Below are 22,788 nucleotides of genomic sequence, written 5' to 3' on the forward strand. Positions count from 1 at the left end.
CCTGCTCTGCTTCCCCAGGGCTTGTTCAGGGAAGGGGGAAGGAGCTGCAATGTCCCTGCTGCTGCAGTGGGATGGAGCCTTTTTTGGGATGCAGCACCAGGAACCTGTCAGGCTTTCATGTCCAAATCCCTCTGGGCACAACAGGATCCTTCCCCTTGGCAGTGATGGATAAAAACTCCTGGGAGGTTTGGGAGGGGTTTGCTCTGCTTCTCATTGAGCATCCCTGCCAAATCCCCTTTAAACTCTGCATCCCAAAGCTTCTCCTGCCCCCAGCTGGCCCTTCCACGCCGCTCATGGAAGCCCCAGCTCCCAGGCACAGAAATCCCAGCTGGAATTGCTTTTCCATTCGTCCCAGCCCTGCTCAGAGCCTGCACTTGTCCTTCCTGTGCCCCGGGGAGCCTTCCCAGCCTTTTCTGGGAGCTGCTGGCTCCCTGGAGCTGCCAGGCTGCCCCAGCCATGCCCCGCTGCGGGTCTGGGGTCTCAGGCTCTGGGGTGGGGAGGGATGTGGGTGCTGGGGACATTCCCAGCCCAGATCCTCCTTTTCCATGGAAGTTCCATGGCTGGGCTTTTCCAGCCTGGGGAGAGGAGGGGTGGGGGAAGCCTTTAGGAGGGTGAGGGACATTCCTGCTGCTGCATTCTGTGCATTGTCCCTCCTCATCCTCCTCCTCCTCCTCGGGAGCGTCCCATGGGGGCCTCCCAGGGCACTGGGAGCCCTGGGAGCACTGGGAGCACTGGGCTCTGTGCGCTCACAGCCTTGCTCCATCCCCGGGGGAGGATTTTGGCCGTTCCAGCCCCTCCAGGCGTGGGAACCCTTTGGAGAAGCTCTGGAATCCATCCCAGAGCAGGCCGAGGGTGGAAGGAAGGAGCAGAGGGGGCTGGAGCTGCTGTCTGGGGACCCTGGGGACCCTCTGGCCACCACATCTGTCCTGATAAGAGAAGGGCCCAGCTCCAAGCCCAGAATCCTGCTTTCCACACACACAGGCCGTGCCTTTTGCTCCGTTTTCCAGCAGGGATTTTTTCCCTGAGAGCTCAGAAGGCTGACCCCGTGCCCTGGGATCTGCAGGACGGACACTTCCCAGCTGTCTGTCTGTCTGTCTGTCTGTCCAGAGGGCTCCCAGGGCTGGAATGTGGCCCCGGGAGCTCGGGGTGCTGATCCTGCACTGTGCGTGGGGGGAAATCGCATCTCAGCTCTGGAATGGGTGGAGAATGGATGAAAATGGATAAAAACGGATGAAAAATGGATGAAAAATGGAGAATTGGCTCTGCTGGGTGGTTCCAGCTGCACCATAACGAGGAGGTCAGACCTCAGTTCCTCACGGAATTCCTCGTTCCCCTCCAGTGGGGAGATTCAGGTTGGATGTTGGGAAAAAGTGTTTTACAGAAAGGGTGATGAAGTGTTTTACAGAAAAGGGGGATAAAGTTCTGGAATGGCTGCCCAGGGAGGTGCTGCAGTCCCCATCCCTGGGTGTGTTTAACAAAGCCTGGATGTGGCACTGGGTGCCAGGGCTGAGTTGAGAGTTGGACTCGATGGTCTTGAGGGGCTCTTCCAAACTGGAATTCTGTGGATTCTGTGATTCTGTGGATTCTGTGAATTCATTCTGAGAATTCTGTGGATTCTGTGAGTTCTATGAATTCTGTGGATTCTGGATTCTTGGGATTCTATGGATTCTGTGGATTCTGGAATTCTGGGATTCTTTGGATTCTGTGGATTCTGTAGATTCTGTGAATTCTTTGGATTCTGTGGATTCTGTATATTCTGTGAATTCTGTGGATTCTCTGATTCTGTGGATTCTGTGGATTCATTCTGAGAATTCTGTGGATTCTGTGAATTCTGGGATTCTGTGGATTCTGTGAATTCTGTGGATTCTGTGAGTTTTGTGAATTCTGTGGATTCTGGGGATTCTGTGAATTCTGTGGGTTCTGTGGACTCTGTGGATTCTCTGATTCTGTGAGTTCTGTGAATTCTCTGAATTCTGTGAGTTCTGTGGATTCTGTGAGTTCTATGAATTCTCTGATTCTGTGATTCTGTGAGTTCTGTGGATTCTGTGAGTTCTGTGGATTCTGTGAATTCTCTGATTCTGTGAGTTCTGTGGATTCTGTGAGTTCTGTGGATTCTGTGATTCTGTGATTCTCTGAGTTCTGTGATTCTGTGATTCTGTGAGTTCTGTGATTCTGTGAGTTCTGTGAGTTCTGTGAGTTCTCTGATTCTGTGAGTTCTGTGAATTCTCTGATTCTGTGAGTTCTGTGGATTCTGTGAGTTCTGTGAGTTCTGTGGATTCTCTGATGCTGTGAGTCCCTGCCCAGGGGCTGTGCCCCAGGATGCTCCTGGGCAGCAGCCGGGTGGCTCTGCTGGCTCCGGGCTCCCTGTCCCTCCCTCCGTGGCACGGGGACATTCCTGGGCCCTGACTTCAAAGGCTGTTGGTGGATAACAGAGCCCGGCAGCCTTGGCAACCCTGGCACCAGCCCTGGCAGCAGCAGCTGCTCTGCTGGGCCTGGCCCTGCTGCCCCCTTGGCCTCCCTGCTCTGGGACGGGACAGGAGCGCTGCCCTCCCCGCTGGGCCCCTCTGGGGCTGCAGCTCTGGGGTCACCCCTGCTCTGGGGGGTGAATCTTGGGGGAAATGTAGGAATTTTGGGGGGAATTGCAGGGTTTTTTTTTGGGTGAATCTCTGTGAGGAATTGCAGGTTTTGGGGTGAATCTCTGGGGGGAAATGTGGGAATTTTGGGGTGAATCTCTGGGGGGAAATGTGGGAATTTTGGGGTGCATCTCTCAGGGGAATTGCAGGATTTTTGGCGTGAATCTCTGGGGGTAAAAGGCAGGATTTTTGGGGTGAATTTTTAGGGGAAAATGCAGGAGTTTTTTGGGTGAATCTTTACCCTGGGGGGCTGCAAATGTATTGGGTGAGCCCTTGCTCTACGACACTGCGGATTTTTGGGGTGAATCTCTGGGGGTGCAGCTTTTTTGGGGGGGAATTTCTGCAGGGTGGGCTGGAGCTTTTTGGGGGGGAAATCTCTTCCCTGAGGTTCTGCACCTTTTCTGGGGGGGAATCTCTGCTCTAGAGGGAGGAGGGGGCTGCAGCATTTTTGGGGTGAGGGTCCAGCTGCTGTCCATGCCCAGGCAGGAGCAGGGCTGGGCCCTTTTCCTGAGCAGGATTTCCCCTGGATCTGATCCAACTGTTTTTCCCTGTGTGTTTTTTTTTTTCCATGTGCTGCCCCGTCCCTGCTGGATTGTGGATTATTCATTAGGTAAGAACATCATTCCTCTTCTCTTTGGGATGGAGAGTGGGGCAGGAAAAGCCACACGAGGGTGGTGTGTGTGGTTCCTGAGGCTGTGAGATGGATCTCCCTGTTCCTTGGAGCTCCCTGGGCGGGGGGCACAGAGGGGACAGGATAAAACCCCTCTCTCCTTGTTACAGGAGCGGGGATATAAAATTCCCTGGCCAAAGGGGATCTCAGGGGCGCTGAGGATGGAGTGCTGGAAAGGGAGGTGTGAACTCCCCGGTGATTCCCTCCGGGAAAACAAACCCCACGTGGCTTTGGGATTTATGGAGCCTGCTCCAAATCCTCGGGGTCACTTGGTCAAGTGGGGTGAATTGGGAGGGCTTTGCCCAAGGGTGTGACAGTTAATTAACTCCAGCTTCCCGGGGAAACCTGAGCTGCCCAGCAGCCTCGGCAGGGCTGCAAGGGGCGGGAAGCCGCTGGGAAGCAGAGGGTGCTCCCAGAAAAGGGTTTGGTGGCATTGGTGGCGTTTTAAGAGCACTGGAAGCAGCTCTGGCCTTTATTTTTTACTGGTTTTTTTTTTAATGCTGTATGATGGTTTCCTCAGGTCATTCCTCAGTTATTCCTCAGATTATTCTTTAGGTTATTCCTCAGTTTATTCCTTAGATTATTTCTCAGTTGTTCCTGAGATTATTCCTCAGGTTATTCCTCAGTTGTTCCTCAGGTCATTCCTTAGGTCATCCCTCAGGTCATCCCTTAGGTTATTCCTCAGATTATTCCTCAGGGTGATCCTCAGTTATTCCTTACGTTATTCCTCAGGTCATTCCTCAGTTATTCCTTAGATTATTCCTTAAATTATTCCCCAGTTGTTCTTCAATTGTTCCTGAGGTTATTCCTTTGGTTATTCCTGAGGCTAACCCTGAAGTTATTCCTCAGTTACTCCTCAGGGTCAGGGAAGATGGGATGCAAAACAGGAATAGCTGGGGATGAGGGGTTTTGGGAATCCCAGCCCACAGTTCCTGTGAGGAAGGGAATGAGGGGCTGCAGTCCTGGATCCCAGCAGGACCCTGTCATCCTGGGAATGCAGGGAAATTCAGGACCCCATCATCCTGGGATGCTGGGGAATGCTGGGTCCATCATCCTGGGAATGCAGGGAAATTCAGGACCCCATCATCCTGGGAATGCTGGAAAATGCTGGATCCCATTATCCTGGGAATGCAGGGAAATTCAGGATCCCATCGTCCTGGGAATGCAGGGAAATGAAGGATCCTCAGTGGGCAGGAGGAGGCAGAGCTGCAGGATTGCTGCTGGGATCAGGAGGGATGGGATGAGCAGGCTGATGTTGATGGGATGCAGGATGCTGTTTTGGGGAGGGATGATGGGGAGGGATGCAGGATGCTGCCTTGGGGAGGGATGAAATCTGGGGAGGGATGCAGGATGCTGCTTCGGGGGAGGGGATGATGGGGAGGGATGCAGGATGCTGCCTTGGGGAGGGATGATGGGGAGGGATGCAGGAAACTGCTTTGGGGTGGGATGATGGGCAATTATGCAGGATGCTGCCTTTAAAGTCGCAAAGGCAAAAACAATCCCGTGGGATTCCTGGAGGTGAATCCTGGGAAGGGAGGCAGCTGCCCTACATGGGACTGTGGCAGTGGCTGTGCTGCTGGGGAGGGGGGAGTTTGGGAATTTTGGGATGGAATGCCTGGGGAAAGAGTTTAAATTTTCATGTTCCCGTCAATTATTCAGGGCGGCGGAAAAGCGACTTTAAAGCAGCAAAGGCAAAGGAGAGGCCAGTGGGATTCCTGGGGGGAGCTGGCATCTGGGGGACACGTGCGAAGGGGAATGGGGACGTCGGGCATACCCAGTCCGTGCCTGGGAAGGGAGGGGTTTTGGGAAGCTGGGATGCACTGCCTGGGGCGGGCAGAGGGGCCGGGTCTGTGCTGGGAATGCGGGCTCACAATTCCCGCTGGGAGCTGATCCTGTCCAGCTGTGGCATCGCCAGATCTGTGCCACAGCAGGAGGGATCTGGGGGTGTCCGTGCTCGGAATGGTGGAGCAGGGATCCGTCCTGGGTCATTCCCAGTCCCTGCCTTGGAAGGGAAGGGGTTTGTGGCGATCCCCAGTCCCCATCCAAGGCCCCGTGTCCCCTCAGCCCAGGCTGGCTCCTGTCCCCATCGTGTCCCCATCTGTGTGTGGGGCTGTGGCTGTCCCCATGTCCCCATCCTGTCCCCATGTCCCCATCTGTGTGCAGGGCTGTGGCTGTCCCCATCCTGTCCCCATGTCCCCATCTGTGCGCAGGGCTGTCCCTGTGTCCCCATCCTGTCCCCATCTGTGTGCGGGGCTGTGCCTGTCCCCATGTCCCCATCCTGTCCCCATGTCCCCATCTGTGTGCGGGGCTGTGCCTGTCCCCATGTCCCCATCCTGTCCCCATGTCCCCATCTGTGCGCAGGGCTGTCCCCAGCAGGCTGCTGTGCCCTTGCCTCCCTGCGTGGGTGCCCCAGCCGTGCTCGGGGGGCTCAGCAGCACAAACGGGGCTTTGATTGCTCTGCTGGGAGCTGCCAGCCCTGGCTGCCTGCCCGGGGACCAGCGCCAGGCTCCAACACAGGCGCCCTTTGTGCTGCCAGCGCCGGGGGCTGCGCTGGGGACACGGACACGCCAGGAGGAGCCCCACAGCTCGGCTGGCCCCCTGGTGCTGCTCCCACCGCAAATCAAGGGGCTGCAGCTCCTCCTTTGGGAAGGAGCTCCTGGAGTGCCCTGAGCTCTGGGGAAGGAGCTCCTGGAGTGTCCCAAACTTGGGGAAGGAGCTCCTGGCGTGTCCTGTGCCTGTTTTCCCCCTCTGGAAGCCAGGAGGGTGCCAGGGCCAGAGCTCTGAGCCCATTTCAGGAGCTCTGAGCCCATTTCACGGCTCATTTGGCCCTGCTGAGGCAGGAAAGTGGGATTTAGGCGGAGTTTTTCCAGCCTAATCTGCCGGGATGGTTTCAGATCCCCCAGCCTGCTGCCAGCCCCGGCTGAATAAACTTTCCCTGCCTTCCACCCCAAACGTTTGTGCAGCACAAGCTCTGCCTTGAGGGGTTGTTTCTTCCCCTTGTCCTGCTCCTTCCGAGTGTTTTTGGTGGTGGTGGCAGAGAGGGGAAACCTCAAATCCTCCCGAAGCAATTACAGCTAATGAGACACTTCCTACACATCTGGTTTCAATCCTGGCAGCCTTTCGGGGACTTGCAGAGCTGGGGAAGGGAGGAAGGTGGGGCAGTCCCGGCCTCTTCCTCTCCCTCTGTCCTGGTGTGGCTCTGGGGATGCTCCTGAGCTCCCATCCCAGCTCTGGGGATGCTCCTGAGCTCCCATCCCCTCTCCCAGTCCCAAAATCTCATCTTCCAATCCCAAAACCTCGTCTCCCAATCCCAAAATCCCAGCTCTGCAGGGAGGCAGGGTCAGATGTGCTGAAACGTGCCTAATTAGTGCCTAATTAACAAAAGCGTGCCCCAGACTTCAGAAAATTCCTCAATCCCTTGCCAGGCTCGAGGAAAAGGGAGAAGCTCTCTCGGAGGGATTGAAGGATTAGTATGAATGAGATTATGTTTATTGCTCTTCTCTGGATTTAAACCAGATTCTAAGGATTGGAAGTCGATTGTCATTAATATACTAGAAGAGTAAGATCCTCCTCAGCCGATAGAAATGCAGAGGAATAATCACAGGACGTCTACGAAGTGTCAGCATCGGGCGGCTGCTTCAAATCCCAAGTGGCGGCTGGTGTGTCCTGGCTGTCCCAGCCCTGGCGCTGGCTCTGGGCACTGCCAGCTGCCCAACCCCATCCCTCAAGGCAGCAGCTTCCCCTCCTGGACTGGGACAGTCCCCCCTGCCCTGCCCGTGGCTGGGTTAAGCCATCCCAGAGCCTCCTTTCCGGGCCGGGAGCAGCCTGCCCAGCTGAGCTTTGCCCCGTCGCTCAGCCTGGGTCAAAGCCCGGCAGTGACTCAGGAGCCGCTGCAGGGCGGCTTGGCCAGGCCACACGTGGCTTCCCAGCACTGAGTCACGGGCTCAGCACCGTCCTGCCCCTGCCCAGGGTGTGCCCCGTGCCCGGGGACACTGGGACCGTGCCACGGGGGTTCTAGGATTGGGGAGGGGACGAGGAGCTGACTCCATGTTTCAGAAGGCTGATTTATTATTTTATCATATATATTATATTAAAACTATACTGAAAGAACAGAAGAAAGGATTTCATCAGAAGGCTAGCTAAGAATAGAATAGGAAAGAATGATAACAAAGGCTCTGTCTCAGACTCTCTGTCCGAGCCAGCTGGGCTGTGATTGGCAATAATTAGAAACAACCACATGAGCCAATCACAGATCCGCCTGTTGCATCCCACAGCAGCAGATAACCATTGTTTGCATTTTGTTCCTGAGGCCTCTCAGCTTCTCAGGAGGAAAAGTCCTAAGGAAAGGATTTTCCATAAAAGATGTCTGCGACAGGAAACTTCCCCCTGACCTTGGCACGGAGCCTCCCGCCCTCCTTTCGGGTTTGGCTTTATTTAATCTGGGCCAAAACAAACTTCTCTGCCTCTCTCCTCGATGTTCACAGCTGCCGCACGGAGCTGCAGCTCCAGCAAGGAGAAAATCAGAAATCTGGGGGAGTTTTGCAGGGGCTGGAAGGAGAGGCAGGCTGGGCTCAATGGCACCTTTGTTCTGGAAATCAGAGGGGATGTGGGAGCCCTGCTGGGCTGGGGGAGCTCTGGATGGGAATTGTGTGGGAAGGGGCTGGGGTGTCTGTCTGGAGCCAAGGGCGGATGTGGCTGAGCACAGGAATTGTCTGGAGTCATCCTTGTCCTGTGGCTCCATGGGGTCAAGTGTCCAGCCTGGCTGTGGGGTCTCTGAGGGACACAGAGCTGTGGGATGGACAGGAATTGTGTGGGATGGGGCTGGGATGTCCATCCAGCTGTGGGTGGATGTGGCTGAGCACAGGAATTGTCTGGAGTCATCCCTGGCTTGTGGCTCCAGGGGTCAAGTGTCCAGCCTGGCTCGTGGTCAAGTGTCCAGTGTGGCTGTGGGATCTCTGAGGGACAGGGGGTCATGGAGAGGACAGGAATTGACTGGAAAGGGGCTGGAGTGTCCATCCAGACCCATGAGTGGATGTGGCTGAGCACAGGAATGGTCTGGTGTCCCCATGAGTGACCCTTGGCTCGTGGTCAAGTGTCCAGCGTGGCCGAGGGCCCCCCAGGGCCCTTTTAACCCTTGTGGGACCACGTTCCCCACCCCGAAGCAGCCCCAGCAGCTCTCCCAGAGCACCCTGACGCTTCTCCCCATTTCCCCCTCACTCCACGTGCTCTCCGCCCCCGAGGGCAGTTTGGGGTTTGTCCCTCCTGTCCCCTCCTGTCCCCTCCCGGTGCTCAGAGCTGCAGTTCCTGTTCCCTGGGGGAATTCTGGGGGCTCCAGCCCGGGCAGCTCCATCTCCTCCCTGCCCTGATTTCCCTGGACCCCGGGGAGGACATTCCCGGTTGTTCACACCCGGAGGTGGCACTGACACTCTGTCACCAGCACCGAGTCCGGGGGACGTGGCTGGGGAAGGCTGGGAATGGCCAGGCACGGAGCTGTGTGCCCCTGGCACTGCTCCTCCCTGCTGGCCTTGGGCACGTGTCACCTGTCCCGTGTCATTGTCCCGTGTCATTGTCCTGTGTCACCTGTCCCGGGCACATCCGGGCTGCCCTCAGGGGTGTGGTGGCGTGCCAGGGGACACCAGGGAGTGCCAGGGGTGGTGGCAGCACTCCTGTGCCAGGCACAGCTCCTGGAGCGTGGCTCTGATGTGGCACCGGGCACTGTGACACTGTCCCCGAGGTGACAGTCAGAGCTGACACCCCCCAGCAAACAGGAATGTCCCCAAAACCCCCAGCAGCCAGCCCTGCTGTCCCCTCCTTGTCCCCCTGGTGTCCCCTGGGGACAGCTCCTCCCTGCCAGAGGGGGCTTGGGGAGGAGGAAGGCTTGGGGGCTGCTCCTGTTTTCCTGCTTCTAACCTGATTTCTTCTCTCCTTTTTCTCCTCCTCTGCTTTCTAAAGAACATAGGAAGCTTCTGGCCGGTAAGTGGTGGGGCTAAAACAAAAACCCCAAAATTGCCATTTTCTCCATCCGCCATCAGCCTGGCTGGCTTAGTCCCTGTCATCCTCATCCCTGGGGATGTGCTGGAGCTGTGGGAGCTCCTCACCTCGTGCTTGCCTCATCTTCCTCTCCATCCTCGTGCTTGCCTCATCTTCCTCTCCATCCTCATGTTCCCCTCATCTTCCTCTCCATCCTTGTTTTTCCCTCATCTTCCTCTCCATCCTCGTGTTTCCCTCATCTTCCTCTCCATCCTCGTGTTTCCCTCACCTTCCTCTCCATGCTCAGCCTCTCACTCCCCGGCGGCCTGGGAGGGTGGGCCGGGCTCTCTGGGCTGGCCCTGGGCAAACTGGGAGCACTGGGCTGCTCATGGGGGGCGCGCTGGGGCGTTGCTCAGATCCAGGGAATTCCCGTCCCGCTCCTGGCTGACCTGGGGAGCTCCGGTGTGCAGGAATTCCTTGGGAAATTTTAGGGGAAAGGAAAGAGAAGCAGGGATGGGTGTAAGCTGGAGGAGGGAGGGTTTAGATTTGGTGGAATAAATAGAATAAATTTTAACGGTGAGGGTGGTAAATGCTGGCACTGGTGCCCAGAGAAGCTGGCACATCCCTGCAAGTGCCCAGGGCCAGGTTGGACAAGGTTTGGTTGCCAAAGAAGCTGAAGAGAAGGGATTGAACCAGGACTGCCCCAAATTTGGGGCTGGAGCTGCTCCTCTTCCCTTCTCTGCTCACCCCAGGAGGTTTGGGATCACTGCCAGCCCAAAGCAGCTTTTTGGGGCGGTGCGGGGTGGGACGAGGCTGTGCCAGCTCAGCTGCCCCTCGTTGCCAGAGGAGCTGAGGGGATTGAACCAGCCCCAGCTGCGGAGGGAGCTGCATAAAGCCGGATTTCCCCGCTGATCCCGAGGGTGAGAGCGATCCCGAGGGATGCGCTGGGAACGAGCCCCGCTGCCAGGGCATGGCCCGGGGGACACGGGGACACCGAGCCCGGGGAGGAGCACGGGGCCGTTTCCCGAGGCCACAGCATCCTCTGCTGGCTGCTGCTTCCCGATCCCCGCGGATCCCGGGCATGCCGTGCGCTTCCCGGGGGCATTCCTGGTGCCAGCGATGCCCCCGCGGTGGTGCAGGGCAGCAGCTGGGGCTGGCTGCTCCCAGAGCCGCTGGAAAAGGGGCTGGGAGTGCTGGGAACGCCCTGCTGTGCCCCATGCAGCCCCTCTGGGTGCGATGGTGAGGGGTTGGAAGGCTCCTGTGTGTCCCCTGTGTGCCCCCTGTGTGTCCCCTCCTCTGTGCGGGTCTCTGGAGCTGCTCCGGGCTCTGCCCCGCTCCCTCTGGAGCTCCGGGCGGCAGGAAAGGTTCGGTCGGGGCAGCGGGAGAGGCTCGGTCAGGGCAGCAGGTGGCGGTGCGAGCCCGCGGAGCAGCGCAGCTTCCCCTCCGGGCGGCGCCGGGCTCCGCTCCCCGAGCATCGCGAGGGGACAGGGGACAGCACCGGCGGGTGTCACCGGCACCGCCCTGCTCTGTCCCGGCTGCTGTTGGGGACAGGGGACACCCTCGGGGGATTGTCCCCATCTCCACCCCGCCGTGCTTCTCTCCTGGCTGCTGTTCTGGGGAGGGGACAGGGGACACCCTCGGGGGTGTCACCAGCACTGTCCTGCTCTGTCCTGGCTGCTGTGGCACAGTGTTGGATTTGCTTGGACAAAGTCCTTCAGTGGGGGAAAAATGCTTTTTTCAGAGGCAGCGCTTACCCAGCACTCCAGGAGGGGCAGCGTTTATTGGGAATGCGTTTTGGGAATGTTTCATGGGGAAAATTCCCTTTTTCAGAAGGGGCAGCGCTTACCCCGCACTCCAGGAGGGGCAGCCTTTATTGGGAATGTTTCATGGGAAAAATCCCATTTTTCAGACAGGGCAGCGTTTATTGGGAATGCGTTTTGGGAATCTTTCATGGGAAAAACCCCCTTTTCCGAAGACGCAGCGCTTACCCAGCACTCCGGGAGTTGCAGCGTTTATTGGGAGCGCGTTTTGGGAATGTTTCCTGGGAATGGTGTGAATTACCATCCGCACCCCTCCCCGCACACGCCAGCCCCGCCTCCCACCCCCACTCCCTCCTCTCCCGCCGAGAGCCTCTAAAAGCTCTCTATTCCTCTAAAAGCTTTTTATTCCTCGAAGAGCTCTCTATTCCTCTAAAAGCTCTTTATTTCCAGGCGCTGCTCAGCGGGGAGTCAAGCTGGGTCCTGCCAAGTGTTAAATGAAATAATTAAAATCCCCGCTTTCCCCCCTCCTTCCCCAGCTCCTCTCTCCTGTAATTAGCCGGGAAAAGCTGCGGGAGGGGATGGGGAAAGGGAGAAGGAGCGAGCGCCTTTCGCAGGCTCCCTCCTCCTCCTCCTCCTCCTCCTCCTCCTCCTGGCCTCGGGGAGGAAGCGCGGAGCGGCTCGGCAGGCTCTGGGTGCTGTCAGATAAATCCCAATTAGCTCCCTGCCAAACAGGATTAGCGGGAAGGCAGCCAGGTGGGGAATCAGCCTGGCAACAGCAGGAGCTGCGCCTCGGAGGCCGTGACTGACAGCTGTCAATCACCTCCCCGAGCAGCAGATCGAGTTTTTTGGGAGCTGGGAGAAACGGGAAGGAATTTAAGCTCAAACTCAGGCATACCGCAGCATATATATTCTATATATTTATATATATTTATATATATTTATGTATATTTTTTCTATATATAATAGAATATATATATTCTATTACATATGGAATATACCTGTAGCATATATAATATTATATTGTATATTATATAGATATATATCTATAATATATATTCTAGATATATATAGAATATATATTATAGATTATATATATATATATATTACTAGATATCTATAATATTATAGAGATACTATATATCTATAATATTCTATATATTATATAGAATATATAATATTCTATTCTATATATTCTATATAGAATAGAATATATAGAATATATATTCCTGGCAGCTCAGGAATATATAGAATATATATTCTATTATATATAGAATTTACATAGAATCTATATTTCTATATTTCAGGAATTTTGGGAGAACCCCTCCCTGCTGTCCCCAGCCCCCCCTGTCACCCTTCTGTCACCCTCTGGCCCGGCTGTGACAGAAATGAAGCCAGGAGCTTTGGGCTGCCCAGGGAGCACAGGGAGTGCTGGCTTCAGGGAATATTTCCAGGAGGAATTGCAGGCGGGGGATGAGGATCAGCTGGGCAATGATGGATTTTCAGCCTGTGAGGGGCTCCCGGGGCCAGCTGTCCTTGTCCCTCCCTCCTCTGTCACAGCAGCTCTGTGCCTCCTGTCCCTGCTGGGGCTGGCTGTCCCCTGGGCACCTGGCTGCTGCCAGCAGCAGGAGGAGGAGGAGGAGGAGGAAGGCTGTGGTGCAGGGGGATGATGGATGAATCCATCCCTGCTCCATCCAGAGACAAACACCAGGCACTGGGCAGGCTCTGCACGCCCGGATTGGCTCTCCCAGCTGCCCCTTCTGGAGCCAAAGGTGACTTTAAGATCTTTTTTTTTTTTTGCTTGTATGGCTATTTTGACTTTTATGGCCTTTTTTGCTCCTATGCCTATTTTGGCTTTTATGGCCATTTTGGCTTTTTTTTCTCTTTTTATTTTTTACTTTTCTGGCCTTTTTTGCTCGGCCATCTCTTGCTGGGTTCTCCTTCCTGGGCCCTCGTTTCCCGAGGACCCATCCCAAAGTGTCCAGGGAAGGGCTGGGTGTCCCTGGCTGGCCGAGGGAGCGGGTGACACTGTCACACTGTCCTGTCCCTGCTGTCACTGTCACCAGAGAGGTGGCAGCTGGATAGCCCTGGGGACAGGGACACTGATGGGGACCCCAAAGTCACTGTCACCAAAGAGGTGGCAGCTCTAGGGACAGGGACACTGATGGACCCCAAAGTGACCCCACTGGGGTCACAGCAGGGCAAAGGGACCCTGAGTGTGTCAGATCCCATCCCGAATTCCTGGTGTTTGGGTTTCCCAGGAGGATGAGGAGCCAGCGTGTCCATGCTGGGGCTGGGGACACAAAAGCCGCCCCTGAAAGTGGCCCCGCAGGGGACAGAGAGGGCCGTGGCTGATTTGCATGTGAAAACAGCACGGGGAGGAGGCAAAGCTCCATTCCCTCTGGGAATTGTTCACAGCCGAGCCTGGGCCCGAGCCTGGGTTGCTGGGCTGGCTCTGGAGCCCTGCCCTGGGGCGTGGAGGGGACAGGGAGGGGACAGGGATGGGCACAGAACGGTGACAGCAGGGCAGGGCCCGGTGGGGGCAGCGGGCAGGAATTGGGCACCTGTGACATGGGAAGGATGCAGGAGCTGGGATGGGAATGATGGAGGAGTTGGGATGGGAAGGATGCAGGAACAGGAGAAGACACTGGAAGGATGGAGGAGTTGGGATGGGAAGGATGCAGGAACAGGAGAAGACACTGGAAGGATGGAGGAGGTGGGATGGGAAGGATGCAGGAACAGGAGAAGGCACTGGAAGGATGGAGGAGTTGGGATGGGAAGGATGCAGGAACAGGAGAAGGCACTGGAAGGATGGAGGAGTTGGGATGGGAAGGATGCAGGAACAGGAGAAGGCACTGGAAGGATGCAGGAGCAGCAGAAGGATGCAGGGAGCGAGGCAGGTTTCAAGAGGAGCAATCTCCTGGACGTGACTTCATTTCCCCCCCTCTTTTCTTTGTTTTTCTTCTTGGATTTGCACCTTGGGATGCTCCCAGCCCTCGGAGAGCAGCAGGGGGGTTTGTGGGGGGGCAATTTGTGCCCATGCCACAGGGAGCTCCTGGGGGAGAGCCCTGCCCTGCTGGGGGACCACCCAGTGTCCCCCACGTGTCCCCGTGGGAGGATTCTTTAATCTCTGTGTCCCTGGGGCTGCAGGTGCATTGCCAAGGTGAGGGAAGGATTCCTGGGAGGGCTGGGAGCAGAACCCGCCCCTGGCAAAGGTTTTTGTCGCGAGTTGTTGCTTTTTGGAGGAATGGGGAGCAGGAATGGTGAGCAGCCCCCAGAGCTGCCTGGATGGAGCCACAGCCCCCAGAGGGAGAGGAGGAGCTGCTGGAGGCTGCACGGGAAGCTGAGCTTCCCTCCCTGCTGCTGCTGATGATCTCGGGGAAACCGGAGGGGCTCGGAGCAGCTCCCCACTCCCCACGGTGTCCGTCTGTCCTGTGAGGGCTTGGAGGATCCCTCCTGGGGCTGCCAGCCCCTCTGCAGCGCCCTCCTGCCCCGTTTTTGGGGGGATAACCCAGCCCTAGTGTGGCGCTTTCCTCTTGAGGGGTTTTCCTGCAGCCCCCAGAGCCGCCCAGCTCCTCCCTGGTGAGGAAGAGCCCGGCTGGTGTGGCGGGGGAATGGCCCCGCGTGCCCTGGTGCCCTGGCAGTGCCATCCCAGCGGCAGGGAATGCTCGTGTTCTGCCAGGAGTGCCAGGAGTCCTGGCAGAGCCTCCGCCCCAGGGAGGGCAGGGCGAGCTCCTGGGTCTGTCTCTGGGGCAGCAGCGATCCCCGCCCGGGGCTGTGGCAGCGCTCCCAGCCCGTTGTTGGAGCTTCACCTCGCTCTGCCTTCCACCCAGCCCTGCTGGTGGCACCTTCCCCATCCCTGCGGGAAGCAGGAGCAGCCGGGAGCGCGCAGGGATGGAGCGCTTCCATCCCCGCTCCTTTCTCCCGGCTGGTTTTGGGGAGTCGGTGCCGATAACACCCTGTAAAACAATAACCGGGTTTTTCCTGCTGCTCTTTCCCGGCTGGTTTTGGGGAGCCTGTACCCAATCCGTGCCGATAACACCCTATAAAACAATAACCGGGTTTTTCCTGCTGCTCCCGTGGCTCCGCCGCCCCCGGGGGTCTCTCGGGGGGCGATGCCGGCAGAGGTGCGAGCAGCCGGAGGGGCTGAGCTCCCTCCCACCCTCTCCCACCCATCCCTGCTCATCCCGGGGGGTTCCCCCGCCCTTCCCTGCGCTGCCCACGCCGTGCCCGGGTGGGGAGCGGCTCCTGCGCGACCCCCGCCGCCCCCGCTCTTTGTCTGCGCCGCGCCCCTGCGCCCCCGCTCCCCTTTGTTGGCTCGCCGGGCCCCCCCGCGCCGGGGTCGGGCCGAGGGGCGGGCGGAGGGAGGGAGAGGAGGGTGGGAAGGGAAGGAGGGAGGGATGCGGGGCGGGGGCAGCTCCGGGCTCGCTCCGCGCTGCCGCTCCCTTGTCTGATGCTGCGCGGCCCCTTCCCCGCGCGGGGGGCGCACGGAGACCACCGGGATTAGGGATCCACCTCCCTCCCACCCATCCCTCCCATCCATCCTCCCTCCCATCCATCCTCCATCCCTCCCTCCTCGCAGCCGCTCCATGCCGCCGAGCCGCGCTCCGGCCGGGAGGCACCGGCATGTCCGAGCGGCGGCAGGCGGGCACTGAGGCGGGCAGCCGCGCCGAACCGGGCCGAACCGGGCCCCCGCCCGCCGGGCCGAGCCTCGGCTGGGTCCTGGAGAGCCGGGCTGGCCTGTGGAGGCAGCGGGGATGGAGCTGAGAGGAGCCTCGGAGGGCGACAGGGAGCGTCTGCCTCGGGCTGAGCCGCAGCCCTGAATCCTTGGGCTGATCCCGGAATCTTGGCTGCTCCCGGAATTTTGGGTTTCTCCCGGAATCCTTGGGCTGCTCCTGAATCTTGGCTGATCCTGGAGTCCTTGGGCTGCTCCCGGAATCCTTGGGCTGCTCCTGGAATTTTGAGATTCTCCCGGAATCCTTGGGCTGCTCCCGGAATCTTGGCTGTTCCCAAACCTTGGCTGCTCCTGGAATTTTGGGCTTCTCCTGGAATTTTGGCTGCTCCTGGCCGTGAGGAGCTGCGGAGGGTCAGAGGCTGCTGGACGTGTCCTGGAGGAGCCGCTGGACAGCGGAGGGAGCTCCGTGTGCCCGGAGTGAGACTGGCGTGGGTCTGAGAGGTGATCCCGGAGGATCCCAGAGATTGTCCTGAAGGATCTCGGAGGATATCCCAGAGGTGATCCTGGAGGACCTGAGAGGTTACCGTGGAGGATCTCAGCAGTTATCCCAGGGGATCTGACAGGTTATCCTGGAGGATCTCAGCAGTTATCCCAGGGGACAGCAATATTCCCAAGCCTGGCAGCGCTGCTGTGCTGGCACTGTCCCTGTCCCAGATCTGCTCCTGCTGTGACGTTCCCACCGTTCCCACGCCGGCGTGTCCTTGTCCTGCTGGGCTCAGCCACGGATTTGGAGCCCTCGGAACCAGGGTTTTGGTTTCCTTTCTGCGCATTTTGGTTTCCTTTCTGCGCATTTTGGTTTGCTTTCTGTGGGCGCCCATGGATTGACACCTCGGGGGCTGGCTGAGTGTCCCTGTGCCGCTGCAGCTGTCCCCAAGCTGTCCCCAAGGCCACGCCTCTGCCATGGCACCGCCAGGCACAGAGTCCTGAGGGTGCCCCCATCCTGCTGCCAGCCGAGATGGGAACCTCTGGCAAAACCTGAACTGCCAAAAACACCCGGGGGCAGAGGACAGGGATCCCTGTGAGCCTGGGGGTGACTCCTGGGGCTGTGAGAGCCCAGCATGACAGCGTGCCAGTACCCCATGGCGCCGGGAGCCCTGGAGCGGGACCGGCTGTACCAGCACAAGGTGTCCCTGGTGGTGAGATATTTCATGATCCCCTGCAACATCTGCCTCATCCTGCTGGCCACCTCCACGCTGGGATTCGCCGTGCTGCTCTTCCTCAATAACTGTAGGTGTCCATGGGAGGGCAGGATGGCCACCAGGGCCACCAGCTGGGCTCATCCCGGAGCTCCTGGCGGCCCTGGGGACAGTCCCGGCACTGGGGCTGCCCTGGGGACAGTCCCGGCATTGGCAGCTCCCTGCCCCACTTTTGCCTGGCAGGGAAGAGGGGGCAGAGCGGTGAGGGCGGCTCTGCGTGGGCCAGGACAGCTCCCACCTGCTGCTGCTGCTGCTGGCAGGCTGCATCCCAGATCCGGTGGGGATCGGGGGATGGGGGATTTGGGAAGGGCTGCTGATGACTGGGGGGATGTGAGGGTTTGGGAAAGGCTGCTGGGGGTGATGTTTGTGGGATGTGAGGATTTGGGAAGGGCTGGTGATGATCCAAGGGATCTGAGGATTTGGAAGGGCTGGTGCAAGTGATGATTGTGGGATGTGAGGATTTGGAAAGGGCTGGTGATGACTGGGGGAATGTGAGGATTTGGGAAGGGCTGGTGCAGGTGATGATCCAGGGGATGTGAGAATTTGGAAAGGGCTGGTGATGATCTGGGAAATGTGAGGATTTGGGAAGGGCAGGTGCAGGTGAGGATCTGGGAAATGTGAGGATTTGGGAAAGGCAGGAGATGACTGGGGGATGTGAGGATTTGAGAAGGGCTGCTGATGACTGGGGATGTGATTCCCCCAAGGTGTGGCTGTGAATCCGATCCCTGGTGCAGCTGAGTCGATCCCAGCCTGGGTGTGGATCCAGGTGTCTCTGCCAGGCTCCTGCTCCCCCTCCTCGGGCCTGGCTGTGGGCACAGCCCTGGAGGGCAGGCAGATCCCCCAGCCCCATTTCGGGGTGTGCAGCTCCTCCTGGGGGGCCGTGCTCGGGGATGCACCCAGGCATGTCCCCAAAGAGCCTGCTGGGGGGGGTTAGCTCTGCCACAGCCCAACCCCATCCCAAATCCCGGATTTTGGATGTTCCCTGCAGCCTGGGAGGGGTTTTGGAGCTGAGGGAGCTCAGCCCAGCTCCCCCCCTGCTCCATCAGGGTCCCCAGACAGAGGGGTGGCAGGTCACCCTTGCTTGGGGACCTTGCAGTTCTGCTGCCCCTCTCTCCTGCTTTTTGGGGGCTGACTGGGGGGATCTGAGGATTTGGGAAGGGCTGGTGCAGGTGATGATTTGGGGGATCTGAGGATTTGGGAAGGGCTGGTGCAGGTGATGATTTGGGGGATGTGAGGATCTGGAAGGGCTGGTGCAGGTGATGATTTGGGGGATGTGAGGATCTGGAAGGGCTGGTGCAGGTGATGATTTGGGGGATGTGAGGATCTGGAAGGGCTGGTGCAAATGCTGGTTGTGGGATGTGAGGACTTGGGAAGAGCAGGAGATGATGCAGGGGGCTGCAGCATTCCTGCTCGGGGCTGAGCTGCTGGCTGCGTGCCCAGGTGTGTGTGGGGTGCTCCATGGCAGGGTTGGCCTCAGAGCCCCCAGGAGATGGGGCAGGACAGGCTGGGGCAGGTGCAGCCCTGCCAGGCACCGGGGGCTGCTCCAGAGATGCTGCCCCGGGGCCTGGGGCTGGCCTGAACCGGCTTTGGGGGATCCTGGGAGCCCCTGGGAGCCAAACCTGCTCGAGGAGCGGTAAACACCATCCCAAAAAGGGCTGGGGGCAGGGTTGTGCCCGAGGAACCCGTGACAGCTCCTTGGTTTTTGTTTCCTTGCAGACAAACCCAACAGTTACTTCACGCAGACGCCGCCACCACCGCGGGATGGTGAGTGCAGAGTGTCCCCAAAATCCCGGGGCTGAGTGCAGAGTGTCCCCAAACCCCGGGACAGCAGGAGCCACTCCTGGGCTGGCCCTTCCCCCAGGGAAACACCTCCTGACCCCGCTGATCCCCGGGGATTTCATGTCCCTTCCAGCCTGGCTGCTCCCTGAGCCCTGGCGGTGCTGGGGATGCAGGATTGGGGTGAGGAGGAGGAAAAGGGCTCCCTTTTCCAGGGATTTCCTGGGGATGAAGGATTTGGGTGTGGAAGGAGGCAGGTGCTCCCTTTTTCCAAGGATTTTCCTGGGAATTCAGGATTTGGGTGAGCAGGGAATGCAGGAGCCCCTCAGTGCTCCCCTCTTCCCAGGGATTTTCCTGGCTGGAAGCAGGGAAGGGCTGCAAAAGGTGAATTTCCTGCAGCCTTGCATTTTCTCCCACCTTTCCTCTGCTTTCACAGAGAGCTTTGGGGGTTTTTTTTGGCTTTTTTGTGCGGTTTTTTTTTTTTTTTGTGAGGTTCTTATCAGCCTCAGGAGCTGCTGGATGCAGGGCAGGCAAGCCCAGACTGAGATAAAACCATCACAGGAGCTTTGTTCCCTTTTTAAAACCAGGCTTAAACCCCCTGCCTTTGCTGGCAGGCTCTGCCCCCACCTCCACGTGCACAGATAAGAGCCCAGCAAACAGAAAACAGCAGCCAATTAATAACCTGCTTGTTGCTTTTTTTTTTACTATTATTTTTTATTATTTTTCCCTCGTTTTTGCCTCCCCTGCTGGGGGTGGGGGGGAGAAAAAGATGTGAGATAAAATGTGATTAATCTATAATTGGCCCGGGGAAAGGCATCTCGAGCGAAAAATAAACCCCACGTGGGTGGAACTCCTTGCTCGGGGCTCCAAAACACGAGCAGCCCAGCCCAGGCAGATGCCAGACTTCCACAAGGTCCCACAGGAGATGGGAAAGGGCCCGTTCTGGGGGCTGCGGGGGCTCCGGGGGCAGGATTCCTGCTCTGGGGGGTCAGGGGACACGGGGAGGGGATGGGTTTTGCTGGTTGTGCTCCTGGGGTAGGTTCGATGCGCTTTGGGACAAGGTTTGAGCTGGGACAATGCTGGGGTTTGGGTGGGGTTTGCTCAGGAGCTGGGCGATAAAGGGTGGGATGGACCTGGGGGTTTGGGGAGGCCCCTTCCCTTCCCAAAGCTGGGCAGGGTCACTGTCCAGCCTAACAAAGCTGGGCAGGGTCACTGTCCAGCTTAGCAAAGCCAGAGCTCAGGTTTGGGGTGAAGAAAGGGGCTCCTCCTCGCTCCCCGCCCCAGGTGATGCGATAAATATTTTAATATCGATGGGGCGGGGCTGAATATTTGAATATTGATGAGCAGGGCTGAATATTGATGAGCAGGGCTGAATATTTGAATATTGGTGGGGCGGGGCTGAATATTTGAATATTGATGAGCAGGGCTGGGCTGGGGGACAGGGGCGCCAGCCCAGATGCTCTCCATGGCAACGGGCACCTCACCCAGCCCAAATTAATTAATGCTCACCCCAAATTAATTAATTAATGCCCAGCCCTTCCATTCCCACTGCCCCTTTTGGGCACAAGTTCTTTTTTGCCAATATAAGTTTTTTTTGAGCACAGTAAATTTAACAGATCAAACAGGTTAAAACAACACATTCCACCTATGCTAGTAAACTGCAAACAAAATAATTTAAACCATTCATTCAGATGAATGGGAATAATCCCATTCTCCATTTAAATATGAAATAGATTTTTACTTTAAATTAAGAATTACCTCTGTGTCTCAGGGCATGGCCGTGGCCATGGCCAAGCCAGCCTCAGCCCCATTCCCACTCCCCATCCCCTTCCCTCAGGATGAATCCCATAATTCCCATCCCCTGGAATTTTTACACATCATCTGCATTTAAAAAAAAACCCAAAGAGAGGGAAAGAGCAGCTCTGGGAAGTGCAGGAGAGACTCAGACTCTTCAGAGAATGATGAATCCCTTTAGATACCACTGGGAGAGGAGGAGAATCCTTTTCCTTTTGATTTCCCAGGATTTATGGGATTTATCTCGTGCTGGGGCAGGAGAGGAGGAGAATCCTTTTCCTTTTGATTTCCTGGGATTTATCTCTGGGTTTGCAGCTCCAGAATCTCCAGGCAGTCAAAGGCAGACTCCTGGGAATTGAAGTGTAAACGAGGAGTTTGATTTTAGGATTCCTCTTTTCCCTTTGATGTAGGTCAGGCTCTGGTTCTGACGTGTGGGGGGCACTGGGAGGGGGCACGGGGGGCACTGGGGCAGGGAACACCTCAAGGAGTGGATGGAGCTGTTCCAGGAAAGGGGAAATTGGATTTTAGGGAAAGGTTTGGGGTCCCCTGTGTGTGTGTCCCTGTGCCCCTCATGTGTCCCCATGCCCGTGGGATGTCCCCATGCCTGCAGGGTGCCGGGGGATGCTGTGCGGGTTCGGGGCCATGTGTCCCCGTGCCCATGGGATGTCCCCGTGGGATGTCCCCGTGCCCATTGGGATGTCCCTGTGCCTGCAGGGTGCCGGGGATGCCGGGGGGATGCGTGTCTGTGCCCGTGGGGTGCCGTGCCATGTGTCCCCGTGCCCATGGGATGTCCCCGTGCCCATTGGGATGTCCCTGTGCCCATTGGGGGGTGCCGGGGGATGCCTGCCCTGGGATGTCCCGGGGCCATGTGTCCCCGTGCCCGTGGGATGTCCCCGTGCCCATGGGATGTCCCCGTGCCCATTGGGATGTCCCCATGCCCGCAGGGTGCCGGGGGATGCTGTGCGGGTTCGGGGCCGTGTGCGAGCGCAGCCCCTCGGAGCCGGGCCAGGCCTCGTGCGTGTGCAGGAAGGGTCCCTGTGCCCCCGTGGTGGCCCCGGTGTGCGGCTCCGACCACTCCACCTACAGCAACGAGTGCGAGCTGGACAGGGCCCAGTGCAACCAGCAGAGGAGGATCAAGGTGGTCAGCAAAGGACCCTGCGGTGAGCGAGGGACCCTGGCTGTCCCCAGGGCGGGCAGGGACACCTTGGGCTGTGGCTGGAGGGGTGGGGACAGGGCTGGGGACACTGGCGGATCATCAGAGCTGCCTTGGGGGTCAGGAGAGTGTGGTAAGGAGGAGAAATGGTGGAAAAATGATGGAGAAATGGTGGGAAAATCATGGAGAAATGATGGCCACGGGCTGGGCCAGGGACACCAAAGGCTGGGAAGGGAAGCTGAGGAATCACCAGCTCTGCTTTGGAGGTCAGCAAACCGTGAGGAGGAAAAATTATGGAAAATTGTCCATTGCTGCTGAATCGGGGCATTTGGAGGGATGGATTTGGGGGATATGGGGATATATTGGGGTTATTCCACAAGAGGAACAGGAGCACGTCCTGTGCTAGGCTCTCGCCTGTGCTGTGTCCCCTCCTCCGTCCCTCAGGCTCTAAGGATCCACTGTGGAAAATTATCCACTGCTGCTGGATGGGGGCATTTGGAGGGATGGATTTGGGGAATATTGGGATATATTTGGGTTATTCCATGAGAGGAACAGGACATCCCATGCCATGCTCTCACCCGTGTCCCCTCCCGTGTCCCTCAGGCTCCAAGGACCCCTGTGCCGAGGTGACCTGCAGCTTTGGCAGCACGTGTGTCCCCTCCCCTGACGGCCAGGGGGCCAAGTGCGTGTGTCCCTCGTCGTGCAGCGGCGTCCCCGAGAGCCCCGTGTGCGGCAGCGACGGCCGCGACTACCGCAGCCAGTGCCACCTCAACAAGCACGCCTGCGACAAGCAGGAGAACGTCTTCAAGAAGTTCGATGGCCCCTGTGGTGAGCAGGGGCTGGAATGAATCGGGGAGGAGGGGGTTAAAAATGTGCCCACCCGTGGGGGTGTTGGGGGGTGTTGGGGAGGAGGAGGAGGGTGGGAGGGTGGGGTGAAGGGGGGGGGGAGAAGGGGGGTTGGCAGGGTCAGGGTGGGCAGGGAAGGCCTGGGGGGGTTTGGGCAGTAAAGGTCACCTGGGAGAAGGGGCGGGAGAAGGGGGTGGTTGGGCAGGGAAAGAGGTGGTTTGGGCAGGAGAAGGTCACTCTGGGCAGTGAAAGGTCACT

At 58.0% G+C, this 22,788-nt stretch overlaps 1 protein-coding gene across 1 annotated transcript in view; it reads left to right on the forward strand.

The window, feature by feature from the left end:
* AGRN (agrin) overlaps nucleotides 1-22,788 on the forward strand; it is a 68,886-nt gene that overhangs the window by 9,801 nt on the left and 36,297 nt on the right. The window contains exons 3-6 of the mRNA XM_030964053.1: nucleotides 9,256-9,276; nucleotides 18,678-18,725; nucleotides 21,476-21,691; nucleotides 22,288-22,512. Coding sequence (XP_030819913.1) covers nucleotides 9,256-9,276; nucleotides 18,678-18,725; nucleotides 21,476-21,691; nucleotides 22,288-22,512 — 510 coding nt within the window. The remainder of the gene's footprint in view (nucleotides 1-9,255; nucleotides 9,277-18,677; nucleotides 18,726-21,475; nucleotides 21,692-22,287; nucleotides 22,513-22,788) is intronic.

This window comes from Camarhynchus parvulus, chromosome 21, assembly GCF_901933205.1.
Source record: "Camarhynchus parvulus chromosome 21, STF_HiC, whole genome shotgun sequence".
Classification (NCBI taxonomy): domain Eukaryota; kingdom Metazoa; phylum Chordata; class Aves; order Passeriformes; family Thraupidae; genus Camarhynchus; species Camarhynchus parvulus.